This window comes from Colossoma macropomum, unplaced genomic scaffold (genome assembly GCF_904425465.1).
Source record: "Colossoma macropomum unplaced genomic scaffold, Colossoma_macropomum, whole genome shotgun sequence".
Classification (NCBI taxonomy): Eukaryota; Metazoa; Chordata; class Actinopteri; order Characiformes; family Serrasalmidae; genus Colossoma; species Colossoma macropomum.
The window spans coordinates 27911296-27930713 of record NW_023494793.1 but is presented as its reverse complement, the minus strand read 5'-3'; the positions used below and the strand labels follow the sequence as shown (position 1 = coordinate 27930713).

The 19418-nt window shown below is 37.1% G+C and overlaps 1 protein-coding gene across 1 annotated transcript; it reads right to left on the bottom strand.

Annotated features, from left to right (window-relative positions):
- Window positions 1-6588: 6588 nt before the first annotated feature.
- On the bottom strand, window positions 6589-19060 carry eif2d (eukaryotic translation initiation factor 2D). Its single transcript, XM_036579056.1, has 15 exons — window positions 18861-19060; window positions 17420-17610; window positions 17253-17336; window positions 17065-17155; window positions 15824-15931; window positions 13448-13734; window positions 12926-13043; window positions 11801-11846; window positions 11012-11118; window positions 10360-10515; window positions 9099-9188; window positions 8758-8853; window positions 7376-7496; window positions 6952-7126; window positions 6589-6851 (listed from the first exon to the last, which is right to left on the bottom strand). Exons 1-15 carry the CDS (start codon window positions 18914-18916, stop codon window positions 6781-6783), a joined length of 1797 nt encoding a protein of 598 aa, XP_036434949.1. The 5' UTR covers window positions 18917-19060; the 3' UTR covers window positions 6589-6780.
- Between the last annotated feature and the right edge of the window lie 358 nt (window positions 19061-19418).

Here is a 19418-nt window from a genome sequence, read left to right as displayed (position 1 = left end):
ATATGCAACTTCTTCATGAGAGATCCATCAAATCACCAGCATTTGAGATTCTTAATGAGCACCATATTTACTTTTCTTCTCCATTTCTACTTTCATTCTTTCTTAATTGTTCTTATGCAACTTTTCCACACTTGTATATGAATTATACAAGCTAATCATCTTGAAACGCAGCAGACACAGCTGAATATTTAATAACTAACAGGGAGCTAACAATGCAGTCAGCTGATTAGTGCACAAAATATTAAGGTAGAGACAAACCACTCTCTAATATAAAGCTCTGTGCAAGAGACAGAAACCACCTTTCATTTATGTCATATTTAGTCAAAACAGCCATTAAATATGTTATTCCTAGGTCAGGAGGTATTTCTGAGAAGATTAGATAAAAATTTATCCACTAGCATAAGGAGGGAGAAAGCCAAAGAATAAATGAAAAAACAGGAGTTTCCAAAAGTTCATAATGAAAAAAGCTGCAGATCACCTCAACAAAATTTATGGGATTGGGATTACTTGGATTATGAGAAGTAGAAATTGCAACAAATTTTGACTGAACTTTGGAGATGTGGAAAAATATCCCTGCAGATTTCTTTAGAAAACTGAAAGCTAATGTTCTGATAAGGAATGGAAGCTTGAATGAAGGCAAAGAGTGGATAAACTAAATACTGAGAAATGTTATATTACATTATTTTTTGAGGCTTTTGTGCAATTTTCTGTAAATATGTGTTCTGCTTTTTAAACTTTCAGCTTTAAGAACTATAATGGCTGTTAGTGACATTAATTGCCTTTTGCACAGGACTGTATATGGCTGTACAATATGAAACTGTCTGCAAAAACTATTAAAGAAATTTTAAAAATACAGGAAATGCTGAGAATTTGCATCACTATGTCAGATTATACTCACCTAATGGCTCATTAATGTCTTTTAAAAACACATTGTTTTAACTAGAAATAAATACAAATGTTGAATGTACATAAAAATGTACATATTATTTAATAGCATTTAGCAAGCTGTTTAAAATGGAATGAGTCTCTCTTAACATGGTGGTTATCACCTCTGAGGCATTATCACAGGGCTAATTGTCAATCATACAGTATATATACAGTATATGCAGTAATATATGGTCATATGATTATTAAATGTACAATTACATTGCGCTGTTGGAAAGCTAGATGGGTAATTCAGTAATATATAATATAAGAGTCATGTTTACTTACTGTGAGTTAATTAGAGATATTCAAAATTTTCAGCCTTAATTAACCCTAAAACTGAGTAAAGGATACATTTCTGAGAAGTGTTAACTGAAATGAAGAAAAGTTTGAAATGTTAACCTTAGTGAAGTTAGAAGCTCTGAGTCAGAAATCACTGCAGTCTTTTTTTAATGAACTGCCCCTCCCTGAGGTCTGTCAAAAACGTAGGTATAAGCAAAAGACAGTTCATGTGCTTCAGACAGAGTGTTCATACATGACCTGTTGCTCATTTTATTCTTTGCTCTGTTTATCGTTTTTAGTAGACAATGAAGGAAATGAAATGCTTATAGAGATGCACAGATATAGTGCAGATATAAAGCTATTAATCTGACTCTTTCTGAAAACAGCTCCAACATTTATTAACTTCATTAAAAATGGAGGTCAGAACCTGGTATAGTGAGAATTTGTGACACTGTTTGCTTACACAGGTTGTTCATGTTTCTATGGAGAGGAATTAATGCCAAACTGAAAAGCAATCACTACAGTGGAAAACCGTGAAAAGCAATGGCAACGTGGCATTACTTTTCCACAGTGACAAGCAGAATACGTGCCAAAAAGAAAAACAAACCCTCCACTACATTGTCTTTCACATTGTTTGACCTCTTTACTGAAAAAATACATGAGCATTTACATTAAAACAAACAACAAACTGCTGAGTTCATAAAATCCTTTGTAATGCTTTATATATATATATATATATATATATATATATATATATATATATATATTCATATATATAACAAAGCCTCATATTTCCATTTTTGTTGTTTTTGACATAATGTGAAAATGCCTGCTGACCTTTACATTGTGTGTAAACTTTATAATCAATAGACAAAAGAAATGGCCCAAAATAAAAAAAGTCAGGTTCCATTAACTTACATTAAAAGTAAACTTGGTTGTTTAAATGCAATCTCATTTGCATTGAATTTTTCCACTGTTTTGATTGCATTTCAATGAGGCAAATACATGTGAAGTTCAAAAAAGAGGTCAAGCAATGTGAAAACAATGTAATAGCAGGCTTGTTTTTCATTTTGGCACAAATTCTGTATGTCACTATGGAAAAGTAATGCTGTTCACGCTGTTGTTTGCACTTCATTTCATGCTTTTCCATTGTAGTGACTGCTTTTCAATTTGGCATCAATTCCTCTCTAAAGGTTTCTACTTAAATTAGCTATATTTGTTAATATGGCAAAAATGTTTTACATGAAACATTTGCAAAAGGTATTAAGACACGAATATAAAAGAAATTAGAGCACTTCAACGCTGAATTAAAAGTTAAAATGCGCCATTCTTCTGCTAAAAATGACTTGCAACATTTGGTGATAGGAATAGGACAGCTTTAATGCTTCTAAAATCTACCTCACATTAAGCTATTACATGACTTGGTTACAAATACACTGACATACACTATATGGACAAAAGTATTGGGACACACCTCTTAATCATTGAATACAGGTGTATAAAATCAAGCACCTAGTCATACAGTTTGTCTTTACAAACATTTGTGAAAGAATGGGTCGTCTTAAAGAGCTCACTGAATTCAAGCGTGATACTGTAATAGGATGCCACCGTTGCAACAAGTAAGTTCACAAAGTTTCTTCCCTCCTCGATATTCCACGATCAATTGAGAGTGGTATTATTGAAAAGTAGAAGCATTTAGGAACCACAGCAACTCAGCCATGAAGTGTCAGACCATGTCAAGTTACAGAGCAGGGTCACCGAGTGCTGAGGTGCATAAAAGTCGCCAATGCTCTGCTGACTCAATAACTAGAGTTTCAAACCTCCTCCGCCATTAACATCAGCACAAAAAGTGTACAGGGAGCTTCATGGTGTGAGTTTCTATGGCTGAACAGCAGCATGCAAGCCTTATATCACCAAGAACAATGCCAGACGTCGGATGGAGTGGTGTAATGCACGCGGCCGCTGGACTCTGGGGCAGTGGAAACATATTCTGTGGAGTGACGAATCATGCTTCTCTATCTGGCAGTCTGATTGACGAGTCTTTTTTTGGCAAATGCCAGGGGGGACGTTATCTGTCTGACTGCATTGTGCCAACTATACAGTTTGGTGGAGGAGGGATAATGATATGGGGTTATTTTTTAGGGATTGGTTTAGGCCCCTTAGTTCCAGTGAAGGGAATCTTAATGCTTCAGCATATCAAGACATTTTGGACAACTGTATGCTTCCAACTTTGAGGGAACAGTTTGGGGAAGAGTCCCAGCGCACAAAGCAAGGTCCATAAAGGTGGGAAAAACCTGACTGGCCCTCACAGAGTCCTGACCTCAACCCGATCAAACACTTTTGAGATGAACTAGAATTGTGAGCCAGGCCCTCTCGTCCAACATCAGTGTCTGACCTCACAAATGCTCTTCTGGATGAATGGACAAATATTTCCACAGACACACTTTAAAATCTTGTAGAAAGCTTCCCAGAAGAGTGGAAGCTGTTAGAGCTGCAAAAAGGGACCAACTCAATATTAATGCCTATGGATTTAGAATCAGATGTCCTAAAAGCTACTGTAGGTGTAATGTGTAGGTGTCCCAATACTTTTGTCCATATAATGTATATACATACATATATATAAATAAAACTCGGAAGATAATAAATTGGCTATATTTGTGTTTTTGTGACATTGCAATCCCTGGTTCCTATCACCACCACTGTGAATAAATCTTAGTAAAGTTCCTTGACAATCAACCGTTTCAAACCAAAAGACTGAATGACCTTGTTTATGTCTCAACCACTGAATTATGCAGAAAGTTTGGAAATACAGAGGAATTCCTCTTTAATAAGCATAACCTTACAGACTTTTTGTGGCTTAACCACCTTATTGAGTTTTGCTCCTGTGACCATGCATCTACTATTCCCAGCACAAACGTTCTTAAAAAGCATGAGTAGGTCTTTATTTACAATATCTACATTTACACAGGTGCCTGGCAACAGAAGTTTCAGCTCTCCTTTAAAGCACATTTAGCTGCAGGTGATGGAAATATAAAATCCTATATAATGCGAAACTCTTTGTTTGGGCCAGTCTAGTTTAAAGTATCTCAAATACACTTTGAGAAAGTATGTCAAACACAAAGTATTTAATCTGTGTCTGTAAACATTTGGTCAATATCCCCTACACGTTCAGGCAGCTTTATCTTCAGATTTATTTTTCCGCAGCTTCATCTGTTCATGCCTGTTTATTTGGAAACCCCATAAACGGCTTTAATTTTCTCTTCATGGAAACAGGCACTGCTTGGCACTCCTGAGATGCTGTGTTTACATTTCCAATTTAATTTCCTTTCGAAACAAAGTCACCACACAAACATGCTCATCCAGTACAGTCCACCCAAGAATGAAACACGTTTAATATTTCATATCTATAAGCTCAGCACTGCAGAATGATAATAAAGGCTGCTGTTGTGTAAAAAGACTGGTAGAAATCATTCTATCCTATTGACTATTTTTGTTTAATGTTTCATTTTCCCATGAAAATGACATATTGTCAGTACTTAAAAACACTCCCGAACAGCATATTTGATTAAAAACAAAATATAGATTTTTGGTTTAAATAATTTTGATGGTATACTTTTTAACTGTGACAATGCTGGTTCTTTTTCATCTGTTCCAAATTACTAGATGTCAGAAAAAAATTAATATCATATATCATGTAAATGTCCTAAAGTTGTGATGTTATATTGTTGTCATATCGCTTATATATGACATTTTTCAGTAATTTCAGTGCATTTTTTTTAATTTATTTGCTGTTTCACATATAAAAAAATAAAGTGTAATAACTTCTGAATTTCTTTACACAGTAACTGTGCACTAAAATGTATAGACGTGTGTTCTTTTTCGAGGATGTGTACTTATTTTCACTTAGAAAATCAATAAAACGCCATTTGACAGGGGTGCCAAAACTTTTCCACAAAACTGCACCTCTATGGGCGTTTCAGGTTTTCAAATTAACGGTAACAAAAACAATTATGACCTTCTGTCAGCTCTGCTGCTTAGCATTCCTTGGAACATATTTCAACATTTATGTCTTCAAAAGTATTTGCTGACATACTATTTAGCTGCCCGTAACCTGTAGAGTCAGGCTTGGTAATTGTAGGCTATGAAGCTTCATAGCAAACTGGTGCTTAAGAGACAGCTGAAGCTGGCAAAATGCCAGCCCAATATAAACATGCTCTTCTACTCAAAGTTCTAACTTCTGCTCCACTGTGGGCATTAGTAGGTATTTACACGGCAAAACGTCCGTTGCTCAAAGCTTACATGAAACTACAGTTGCAAAAACAGCGTCCTTCAATTCACTTGCAACTCATTGGAAACTCAACAGTTCTCAGTCTTAAACAGGAGACAGCCAATCAAAACGATGATAATGCCCCCTAATTTTACACAGAGTGCAAATTCCTTTGGGATCTAAAGGATGAAAATGATTACCGAAGGGAAGAATGTGATGGACTCCTGGATGAAACAGCAGTACTTCTAGGGCAGGATTTTGGATGCCAAAGTTTGGGTAGAAAAGTAGTAAACCCAACTTGGCCAGGGGTGCCAAAACTTTTGTATGTAATGGTATGACTGAAATTGCTACATAAACATTAATTATCAAAGGCTTAAAATACACAGAACTGAACAGAACAGACAGACAGATAGATATATATTAAGATAAATAGATATAAAGACAGAGATATACAGACAGACAGACAGGCAGACAGACAGACATATGGATAAAGAATGGTAATGGCAGCTAGAAAAATGATAAAAACATTAAAAAAAATATGCTGGAAAAACAAATATCCTAATGTAATAGACTCTGAAAATGAAAGGAAGTCAATGAAAATGACTTCATAATGATGAGCTGAATAATGCCCCCCATAAGCATTCGGACACTAACCATTTATCTATTAAACTGTTGAACTTGTGACGAAGTGTGCAAAGGCATTTTGGACGTAAACCTTCAGCAGTCTGCAAAGAAACTGCTCAAACAATACCGATCTGAAACACACCAGCCACCTTTTGAAAGAGTAACTTTGCCAAAAAGCTGAGTAGTCTATTTAAAATAAATGCCTGTGGGCTTGTCATTTTGTTTATTAACGCATTTAACATAACACATTTTTAAGTGTGGTACAAATGTTTAAATACATTTTGGGTCCAACTTGTTTTCGAATTGCTTCGTATAGTTATCAAGTTGCACAGAAATTATGCCTGCAACTAGTTCCTTGTAAGTTTAACAATGTAAAGCCAGCCTTGGACAGGATATTACAATATTACAGGTAATAAATTACTGTCACCTATATGCAACGGTGTTGTTTGTTGCCCCTGCAAACAAAAGAGTTTTATTAAAAAAACAGTATGATGCAAGTTGGAAAAAATGATTTACAAACTTTTTTCCAATTTTTTTATTGCGTGGTTGAACGTGACACTACATTGAATTCTGATGATTTGTCTTCATGCAATATGGAGTAGTCTTATTACACAAATGATAACTGGGGCCAGTAGTCCTTGTCTACGTTACACTATTATACAGTCACTAGGGTGGGAGGTGTGTTACTTCTTCTTGCCAGTTTTTGGTGCTTTATCCAAACCTTGAATGTATTTGCGAGGTATTTGATATTGTTCTGCAGGAAACAGAAGAACACAAGAGGAGAAAAAGTGAACATAAATGGGTTACAGACATACTTCAGCAGATCTAAGTGGCTACTTTGTACCATACTGTACCTAGTAACAGTCTGCCAACATGTTGCACCTGGTTTCCCTGGATTTGTACCAGCTGTCGGTCTTTGGCTCCAGGGACGTCGTGGAGGACAGAGCTGGCCTGGACTCGATGCTGTAGGGTGTCTGCCACCACAGCTGGGTCTATCCCAAAGCCCTCCAAGTTCTTTATTATTGTAACCTAAAAACATCGGAGGAATGAGGGCAAGAAACACAGAGAATGTAAGACAAATATATGGAAGATGAGGTTCGTAATAAATGGGAAGTCTAAATTCTTTAGGTTGCAACAATAAAGACTGTGCAGGTTCTTTATTACCAAACAACAAAGACATCAGAAAAAGTGGGTCAGAAAACACACACTTAAAAACTACTACAAATTCTCATTAAGCTGAACGGGAGCATAAATAGACCAATTATGCCCATGGGATACCTTCTTGTTTGAGCCCCTGGAGGCTACAGTAATGTCTATGGATTCCACCTGTCCTTTCCTGACCACAGGAGCCTGGCCTGGAAACTGCAACTGATGGCATGCCTGCATCCTGCTTAGAGTCCTGCAAACACAAGGGAAAGTTCTTTACACTCAACAGCAGCCTGGTCCATCTCTACTCCTTATGATTCAACATTGCAATGCCAATGTGAGATATGCTAATCAATGTGGTAGGTGTAAATCAAGTTGTTTTTTGTTGTTTTTATGAAGGCACTTAAAGCAATTCTTGCTTGAAAAAGCTGCTGGACTTTGGGGTTAGTCTGAATAACAGGCTTCGCCTTTTGCCTGGTTGTGAATTTTTTGCTCATATATAATGATGTTGCACTATAAATGACCCCATATGAAAGCCATCATAATATTGAACTTTTAGTACATACACAGAACCACATAGAGTCATCTGCAAGACTCTGGCCATTCCTTGGTCAAATGACATGTTGTATTGATTTTCTAAGTGAAAAGAAGTTAACACGTCTTCTACTGAGAACACATAAAACAGAGAAAACATAAATTAGAAATAAAACAAAAAAAATAAAATCTGATCTGTGCAATATTTTATATTTTATTTATTTATTTTTTTATTTTATTTTTCCATTATGTTAAATTGTGCACACAAATTTGCAGAAGAATGTCACATTGAAGTGCTCTGTACAGGATGTGTTAACTTCTTTTCATTTAGAAAATAATTTTAAAAAATGTAATTTAAATATTATTGTATAAAAGATGTTTTATACCACTTTCGGGGAAGTAATACCCTATCCTACTTTCCTACTCCCATTTCCTTGAATAGCTGAGGTTTGTATAAAGTCTGTTGCAAACAGCAATAAGGAAATCAGAACTGGGTCAGATTACCTGGAAATGTCTAGTAACACACTACAGTCAACAACATGAAGACTAAAATCAAGCTTGTTGTAATTAAAATATAGAATGATTACTTTATACAAAGAATAAAGAGCAAATACTAAACAGTTCTATCTTCCCCTTAGTTGTTCTAGTAAAAAGAATAAACAGTGACTGTTAAAATCAAACCCAAGCCACAAAGAACAGGTCACTAAATACAAGTCCTCAAATTCTTTTAACAGGACCCCTATTTCCAAGGTACTGTTTTACACTAATCTCACTAAAAGCTTTTCCAGGGCAGCACTCTTCTGATCGTTTTACAAAAGCAGGACAAGCAGGATTTCTCAGTAAGGAAGATAACTTGAGCCCAAAGTGAGGACTGTCCAGCAGGAATTCCCCAACCTCTTCTCCTATTGGACAGAGCATGAGCATTTGACTTATGCTATCCTGCTTTGTGAAGAGCCCAGTTAGTCTACAAGAAGGCTCACCTGCTGAAGAGGTCATCCCATTTCAACACCTCTACCTCCTGGTATTCTGACTTCTCCAGTAAGCAGTCACACAGCACAGGGTTAACTTTCACATAACTGCCAAACAGAAAGAAGAGAACAGAAGACAACGAGGCACCAGTTTACTGCTTCTGTATCACTAGATATCTCACTGATCAGCGGGTCCTGAAAACTTATTTACACAAGATTTTTAGCATTTTTTCTGGTATATAAAAGCTTTAGAAGTAAGGCTTATAATATGATAATCTACATGCAGATAAATGAGAGGAAAGGATAGTAAACATTCAGAGAGAGAATTTACATTATTTAATTTTTTATCATACCTTTTGTTGGTTTCATGGACAAGCTCGTTTTTTTTCACATAATCGGTGACGATGGTCCTCACTTCGCTAGCTTGGAGTACTGAGCCCTTTCTGAAACACACATCACACACTCAAAAAGCACATACATTCAGGATCTCAAACTACACCAGACAGCTCCATACAGACCATCAGATATTTTATATTTATCTTTAAATCTGGCCTGCAAATCATTTTTTTCATTTTTCTACAGCTAAATATTTATACCTGACAGGTAGATTTGTTTCACCCACCTGTCCGTGGCTGGTTACCCAACATAAGCGATATAAGTCAGCTTTGGCTGATGATTAAATTGTTAAAAGCGAAAACATAACGATGTGTGCAAAAGCAACCATTCAAATGAAATCCTGACGCAGCATGAACTCTGCACACTGAGTGGGCATGGCTGGAATTTAGTCAGAACTAACTTACTACTGTTTTAGTTTAGAATGATACTTAGTTAAACCTTACTTTGTGGATTCATTCATGATATAGCAACTAAAGAGTTAGGAAATTAATGGAATTATTTTCCAACATTTAACTTACAGTATCTTCACTTGCGTTCAGCAGGAATGCCAATGCTATCACAATAAGAGACCCATATAATTGCACTGCTAAAGACCACCTGAACTCAAAAATGTGTTTTTTAAATGTTTAACTTCAGGTGCTGATGAAGGGTGCAGGATGCAGCATGAGTCCACGCTGCTGATGCCAAACCAGGTCAGCTGACTCTCGTTAAGGACAGCACTAACACCTGAACTGAGAGGGAGAACTTGTTGTTCTTACCCCTGTTGCTTGTGCTAATGTAGTATATTTGATTAAACTGTTTGGACTGTGCAGTAAGCTGTTAGCTAAAACAAAAATGATACTGGTATTTAATATTACAATTTTTTTTCAAATTTGTCAAATTTATATTCCATGTCTGTCTAATAAACTGTCAAGTGTTGTAGTAGCAGGCAGCATTCAACTTAGGCCGCTACAGATTCAACACAGTACAGGTTCATTACAGCTCGAAGAAGCTTCAATGACAAAGTTACAGGATAAAGACTCAAATCTGAGCGGGTAAACCTGTGTTTTGTGTGTGAAGCTGTTAGCTGAAGCTAATATATACATATATATATATATATATATATATATATATATATATACACACACACACACACACACACACACACACACACACACACACAAAGACGCATGTATACACACACAGTCTGAAACATACTAACTCACACAAAACACTCACTTCTTCTGGGCCTCGTGGAAGAGAGGCTCAAGGCGTGCAGTGATCCCATAAAGAGGGGTGATCTCAGGGGGCTGATATGACACCTCACAGTTCTCTCCCTCCTCCACACTCTCCTCTGGTGGCTCCCAGTCGTCTGGGACGCAGAAGGAACACAGCCTGGAATTAAGATATCAGTTATTAGAAAGCTCTGTCTCTCTAAAGCGATTTCATAATAATATAATGGCATAAATCACTGTTTATACAGCACTCTCATTTTAGTTACAATATCTCAAAGTGCTTTACACAAATAAGTGAAACACTGTAAAGAGAAAACAAATGAAATAAGAGCACAATTACAAACAACAGAAGGAACAGGAGATCACTGTCTTTAAGCTGTGTCCTTCTAATGCTCCATTTGTTGGATTGAATTTTATGAATGATAAATTAGCCTTTCTAGATTGCATATACACCGTAACTGTGTAAGTTACCTTTATATAAATTTGATATCATTACAAGCAATGATATTTAGTCATTTTCAGCATTACTATTAGGAAAATGTTATACACATTTGTCCATACACTATTATGCAATGCAGAAATGTAATTTCTGTCTACATCTGAAGAATAATGCAGATGAATATGCTGTTGAATGCTATTAGTACAAGCATACACACTCAGGGTTCTTCCAGTCCACCTCCACAATGCTGTCAACTCCTTTACTCAACTCCTTCACCCGAATTAGACTGTGCTCCTTCTGCATGGTCTGCAGAAACTTTGAAAGCTAAAAAAATGCAGAGAGAGAGAAAGAGAGTAAGAGAGAGAGAGAGAGACAGAGAGGCAAAGAAAAGCAAAGAAAAGATGGATGTCATTTCTTTAGGTAAAACTGATTTCAGTTGGGATCTCCATTGGGGTCGACTTTTTTAAAAATCGTTATCTGCATTTTAACTGAACAGCACAGTTGTTTTACAAAATCACTAGTCATCTGCTAACATAAATTCACTCCCTTAGTCTCAAGCAGATTTGGTTTTTAAGTCGTTGTTGCTGCACTACAGCAGACTAGAGTCCACTGTCGCCAAACAAATGTGACTAGTGTCTTCAGCACAAAATACGCCCACAACAGCACATTTATTTGATGGGGGTAAGCTTACTGTTTCTTTTTCCTTTGAGGATGTTGAGCTATTAATCACATATTTTTCATATGAAATGTTTTTTAATATATGATTACATTTTTCATCAATAACAAATGTACAGTCTAGCTGCTCCGTGGAATTTACTTTTATAATGTTCAAATGTTCTGTTTCAGTATTTCATTAAATCTTTACATGTTCATCAAATGTATGTTTTTTTGTATAGGACTCTTCCACACTATAAACTTCAGATTCATGGCAAATTAATATTTAAATATCGGCCCTTGTATCAGTTGACCAACCCAGAAAAAACACACGAGTTAAAGATGAACTTACCTTTTTATAGCTGGATTTTTTAATGTCAAGATGCTTTCCCCTAGGACTGCAAAACAAACCAAAAAATTACTTCGTAAACAACAGTGACAAAATAGTGAATGTTATTCACTGAAACTTTTGGGTAAAGCATTGGGCTGAAAAAGTTAGAGGAATACACCCAAAAAAATCTATATAGCAGGACTTCCCAATCCCAGACCTAACTCGGCTCATTAACCAATCAACGAGCTATTCATGTGCTGGGTCAGGTGTATTAGAATAGGGAAAAACACAAAAATCTGCAGAGCATGTGGTCCCCAGGTCTGGGGCTGTGTTCAAAATAGCATACTATGTACCGTATAGGTGACAAAAGCCATGTATATTAAGGGCTGAGCCAAATCAGATCCACCTCAAGACATGCTCCATTTTCCTCAGTCCTTCAATCACTAATTAATAACTGTTGCCAGCAGGGCTTAAAGATATATTTTGGTCTAAAGATGTGCCTAAGTGACTTTAAAAGGACAGTTGATACTACAACAGAGTGAAAGGTTGTTTTCTATCTCCAAAGCCAAAAGTAAACTTGTCAGCTTTGGGTTCATCTGTGCGGTAAACCTATGTGGTTTCCAAAGGTGAGTCATTTTATTTTTATTACATTGATAGCTGATAATATAATCTAGTTTTATTGAACAATAAACAATGTTACTCTAAGCTACTATTTTAACCATGTTACCTTTGCAGTAAGTTACCTTTATTTAATAAACGAAGTAAGGAACCTTTAATGCTGCAATGACAAATCATTTTCTTTCATTTGGCATCATTTATGTATCCATTTAAGGCTGAATTCAGGGACTATTTAAATCTGGTTCAGGTGGTTATGTCACTGGTTACGTCCTCCTGAAATGACTGCATTTCATTACATATCATGAAGATAGCTTTACCTGCATAGTTGAGTATTTGGCCAGAGTGATACGTTTTCTGTGTGCTTTTGGCATACAGGAGAAATTCATTTTGGTCACATACTGCACACTACATACTATTTTTGGACACAATCAATAAGCAAGCGGTATGTAGAAGGCTATTTCAAACACAGAACCCCTTGGGAACCCCTGGCCTGGAGGTCACAGGTTCAAGGCAAGACGGGTTAAATACCAGCAAGAGGCCATGTGCTTGCGCAGGAAGGTGCCAGTCAGCAGGGGGAGCTCTGACTTTTTCACTTTACTTTTTAGTGCATGGAGAAAGCACTGAAACAATAGAGAATCCATCTGCTCTGTAAAGACATGGAGAACCAGTGTTAAAATTCATCCTCAACCTACACAGTAATTCCTGGCCAATTAATTCTAGGACCCAGAGAGTCATTAAGGGACCCAAAATTTATTTGGCAGACTTCACAGATGAGGACTAATGTTGCATTCCAGACAGTTCAGAAAGTTGGAATGTCCGACTTCCTCGAAAAGGCGCAATAGAGCACCACTTGATGTTTGCACTTCCAAATTTGCTTGAAATGCAGCCTAGTTTATTCTTAAACTGGTCTAAGACACAGTGAAAATGGCAGCTGACATTCTCAAATTATGTAAAAATGACTAAAATTGAGACACAAGGTTTTGTTTTGACAGCAACGATTTATATATCTAGTTGTACAAACAGATGTACATGAACTCAAAAATAACTTGCCTTGTGGTGATCTGGAGTCCTTCTCTTCTTCCTGCACTTCCTCTTTGGCCTCCTCTGTCTCCACCTCTTGTTCCTGCTCTCCGAGGTTAAGGTCCTGCAGGCTCTGACAAGACGACTCCACAGCAGCCATTTCGGAGCCAAGCTGTCCTTCACTCTCCACCCCCTCATTTTTCATCACTTCTTCCTCTCCTCCTTCCCCACATTCCACTCCATCCATCTCTCCATCTGCCTGTACTGAAGTGTCAGTCACTGGTATGACAGGAGGAGCAGTCTTATCGCCAAAAGCCCTAAGATCACAAGGAAAGGAAGAGGCCAGTATGAGGAGAATGAGACTACATCTGTGCAGAAAACAATACATCATATCTAGGATCACAAAACTATGGCTGTCCCCTCTGGATTGACTAGTTAAAGGGGAATTTCATTGATTTTTCTCAATTTCTACATAATTGCATCATGTAAACAAAGTCATTTAGAGTGGATTGATCGTTCCAAAGACAGTTGCAGAGTCAGAATCCTTTCACAGTGGTGGTAATAGAAACCAGACTTTTGCTCTCACAACAGACTGAATTCTGCATGGATTCAATAAGGTTCTGCAAACATTCCCTAAAGATTCTTGTTTGGGTGGACATGATTGCATCAAATCATTTCTGCAGGTTTCCCAGCTGCACAATTACCACGTTTTTCCAAAGACGTCACATTGGATTCAGATCTGGTGACTGGGGATGCCAATGAAGTACACTCAACTCATTGTCATGTTCATGGACCCAGTTTGAGTTGACTTGTGCTTTGAGCATCATCATGCTAGAAATACCCATTGGAAGATGGGTAACCTGTAGTCATAAAGCGACGCACATGGGTCAGCAACAATACTCAGATGGGCTGTAACAGCCAAATAACACTTAACTGGAATTAGTGAGTCTATTTTGTGTTAAGAAAACGTTTATCACACCATTATGTCAACACTACCAGCTTGAACCACTGAAATAAGACAGGTTGGGTTAATGCTGTTTGTGGCAAATAATGATGCTACAATCTGCGTATCACAGAAGAAATCAGGATTCATCAGACAGGGCGCTGTTAACTCCTGTCTTCACCTGTATGATCTGGATAAGTCTACGCCCACTGTAGCCTCAGATTCACATTCTTGGCTGACAGAAGTCTAACCCAATGTGTGCTGTTGTAGCCCATCCACCTCAAGGTTCAACATGTTGTATGGAGATGCTCTTCTGATCATCAGCATTGTAAACTGTAGCCTTCCTGTCAGCCTGGTCAAAGTCTGGCCATTGTAATCTGACCTCATCAACAAGACTTTTCCACCTACAGAACTGACACTCAACTGGATGTTTTCTGTTTTTCATACCATTCTGTATAAATTCAACAGACCGTCATGCAGGAACATCCTAGTAGATCAGCAGTTTCTGAAATCCTCAAACCACCCTGTGTGGCACTAACAGACATTGCACAATCAAAGTCACTTAGATTAGACTTCCCTTTTCTGATGTTTGATGTGAACATTAAGTGAAACTCTTGACCTGTGTCTGCATGATTTTATGCACTGCTCAGCTGCCACATGATTTCCTGACTGGATAACTTGACTGTTTAAAAACTCACGACACATGTAGGTTCACTGATCATTTTGTATAGTAAACATAATGTTTATTTTTGCACTGTAAACACTGTGACACTTGGTTCCTATCATGACCATTACAAAGAAACACAAGTCTAGCGTAGCTACATCTATTTTCATATATTTATGTATATCTATAGTCACAAATATGCATAAAATGATCAGTTAAGTTTAAGGGCATCAAAATCTTCCATAGAACTCATATATGGTGTCTCTGCTTTATAATACATGCTTCATTACAAATGTTTGTCACTTTACTTAAATTAATTAAGACCCTTTAAGTCAATACAATGTCATTTACTTCATAACATGATCTTATGTCATTCTTGTGACGACTGGCATGCACTGTTCATAAATTCTCAAGTGTTGCTTTTTAAAACACATTATTCAATGCTCATGCATGTGAAGTCAAGTAGTAAGTTTCTCTACAATTAACCATTTCATGTCAAACCACTCGGAATGACTAATCACTGTAGATATTTTCTTATATAAAAGTTTGGACCACATAGCTGCTGAATCTCTGGTATACATCTCAGCATGTTAAGCATGTTCTACATTACTGAACATTCTGTCCAGACTGTGTAATAAAGAGTAAAAAGCAGGAGCAAATAAATTAATAAATAAAAATCAGGTCAAGATTTCGCTTAGAACATCCTATAAAGTGTCAAATAAACACGTTGATGTAATCTAAGCAAAATTTTTTGATAACCACTTTCAAAAGAATGAGCAGAGTGTGTAAAAATGCTTACCACAGCTGGTCCATGTATGTGTGTAATACAGTCACTCCTTTCCCCTTCAATCCACTACTCCTCATGTCACTACTCGACAAGGCTGCTGTACCCACAGCAACTGGAGCCCTGCAACCAAGCTACCACAGTTAAAACGTAGACAAAATAATCATTATGAAAAAAAACACTCTGAATTTGAATAATGTATTTATAAAGCAATCCTTGAGTATTTATGAACAGCATTTGCTAGTAACTGCAAGATGGTGTAAGATGTTTGATGAAGTAAATTAAATAAATTGACATGTCCTGTTCATAGCACTGTTATGGAGCATCATTTCCAATTAATTAAACTCATAAGGCAGAGGCTTAGGTAAGCATTACATATCATTTCTATACATTTCTACTTGAGTTAAAGTTGAAAAGCACAATTTAAAGAGAGCTGTGTGGCTGCACAATCAAAATAATATGATGTAACTGTAGTTTTCTAAGTAAAAATAAGTTAACAGGTCCTCATAGGGAACAAACCTAAAGTTTAACATACTTGAAAAAATAAAACAAAAAATATAAAATGTACCATAACTTTTGCACAGGCCACATTGGATGTTTTTGTCTTCCTAATATGTTAAATTCAGAAAATAAACAGTAATTGTGCATAAAAATGTGCAGATTTGTATTCCCTGTAGGGGATATGTTAACCTATTTTCACCTATAAAATCAACAAAACATGTATTTTGACTGGGGTCGCTCAAACTTTTGCATACAATAGTATAGCTACATCTATTTTCATACATCTATGTATATCTATATTCACAAATATGCATAAAAATGATCAGTTAAGTTTAAGGGCATCAAAATCTTCCATAGAACTCATATATGGTGTCTCTGCTTTATAATACATGCTTCATAACAAATGTTTGTCACTTTAATTAAATTAATTAAGACCCTTTAAATCAAAACAATGTCATTCACTTCATAAAATGATCTTATGTCATTCTTGTGACGACTGGCATGTACTGTTCATAAATTCTCAAGTGTTGCTTTTTAAAACACATTATTCAATGCTCATGCATGCGAAGTCGCAATGAAGGTAGCCTTTATGTAACGTGTTAAAATGCAACCGCTGGACCATGTGAACTTAACTTCTACACACGAGTAAAGCTAATCTGCACTACTGTACATTTACACGGCCCACTTATTTGATACAGGCTTTATTGAAACATATGTATGTAAACTATGAGTCAGCTGGCAACAGACAGCATTACCTGTTGGACACTATATTAATAGCACAGCAGTCGCCTTTCTTTACATCAGGCAGTCCAGCAGAGGACACCACTACCCCTGGCAGCATGAGATCTGTTCCAGTCACAGAAAAATCAATCAGAGTGTGAGTCATACATACAAGAGCACATACAAGTGCCACTCATATTCATTATTCCTCAGATAAACCCACCTGCCCCACCAATTAATTTCTGCACTACCGGAGCCCATGTTGTAAATGCTGGCAATAAATCAGGGTATCGCCAAAGTGTGTACACTGGTGAAAAAACATATACAAATCAGATGCTATAAAAAATCAACAGTAATTATGACAGAGAGTATCTTGTAGTCCTGTGGTACCTGTAGGATACAGCTGTTTCTCCAACTGAAAGAACACAGGATTCTTATGGAGGGCATACAGAATAACGGCATCTCCTTTGTGTGCATAAATCTTCACAACATTCAGTTCTTCTTTGTTAGGTACAAGTTCGTTCAGGTCATCTGCAGACAGGGATGGGAATGCAGCTGAGATGTCTGCTTTCAGCTTTCTCCTGCAGAATGAATTAGCGGGAGATTTGCATTAATAACTGTCAAACAGGCAAACTAACTCTTGCTAGAACAGCAAACTTCCACATACAATAATAAATTCTGTTGGTCTTAAGCATACAGCCTAAGTCTTAACATGCCCATATCACTGAAAACCAAACATGACTTTAATGTAATATGTAAACATGGTTTCAAAACGAACTGTTCACTTCCCAGTAAACTAAGCTGCAAAAACCGCCCATTGTAAATGAATTGTTTTAGTAATAAATGTTTTGTGTGTATATATAAACACACACACACCAATCAGCCAAACACATTTAAACCACTGTTTCCACACTCATTGTTCATTTTATCAGCTCCACTTACTATATAGGAGCACTTTGCAGTTCTACAATTACAGACTGTAGTCCATCTGTTTCTCTACATACTTTATTAGCCCCCTTTTACCCTGTTCTTTTTAAACACGTCAGTGTCAGTGCTGGACTGAGAATAGTACACCAACCACAAACAAGCAGCCAACAGCGTCCTGTGGCCAGCGTTCTGTGACCACTGATGAAGGACTAGAGGATGACTAACACAAATTGCGCAGCTACAGATGAGCTACTGCCCCTGTCTTTACATCCACAAGGTGGACCAACAGGGTAGGAATGTCTAATAGAGTGGACAGTGGACAAAAAAAACTCCAGCAGGACTGCTGTGTCTGATCCACTTGCACCAGCACAACACACACTAACACGCCACCACCACATCAGTGTCACTACAGTGCTGAGAATGATCCAGCACCCAAATATAACCTGCTCAGTGGTGGTCCTGTGGGGGTAATTGAAGAACTATAAATTGCACGTATATGGTTGGTGAAGCTGATAAAATGGACATGGACAGTAGATACAAAGAGGTGTTATGGCTTATTGATTGTGTGATTGATTATATATATATGTATATTATGAATGACAACCATACCGCATAACACGTTTCCGAGGTACCTGATGTTAGAGGAACGTTAGTTGAGTTCTCCAGTCATGTAGCTGACTAAGTTACAACACCACTCATATTCAGTAACCATGTGAACCCTGTACACTCACTAGTCTTATCATACAACAGCAATAAAACACAAACACGAATTCCTGAGAAAAAACGTACTACTTGAGTTGAAGTGTAAAGTGCTACAGTTGGTGTGGAGTTGAATGAGACGCACTCTAATCACTGACTTACAGCTAACTTTAGCTAACCGGCTAACTGTAGGTTATTTACTTACCTGTCGGATCCTTTCATAACGGTATTGGACTTCACACGAAACGCTTTCGTGAACATTCTGCCGTATATTTAGCGTATCGATGTGCTACTAATTCCTTTGGGTAATGAAACCTTTTAATTCTTAGATTTTAACGGGACAATTTCAGAACATATTGTAAGTTAGCGGCTGGGGTCTACCATGTGGCTGCACTACAAAATAAGTCCGGGTGGAAACAGTGGCTAGCTTCGGAATTGATCCTCTTACGCAGAGACAGATCTCTGTTACAGTCTGCTTAGGTCATCATCTAATGAATATTAAAAACCACAGGCTTTATGGATAAACATAAGACATTCGGAGGAAAGTCTGTAGAAAATGTGCGCTCATGACGTGGGTTTATGTTATAGCTCTTCTCTTCGAACCTACAGGTGTCACCTGAGTTTTTGTAATGTTGATGTTGGTGAGACAGTGGTTAATCTGAACAAAATAAGTTTTCTTTGGGGACTATTTTGCCTTAGAACATCCTTCATGTATCCCTCTACCGTGAAGGAATTAAAATAAATTGATTAAAATGCGTCTTAG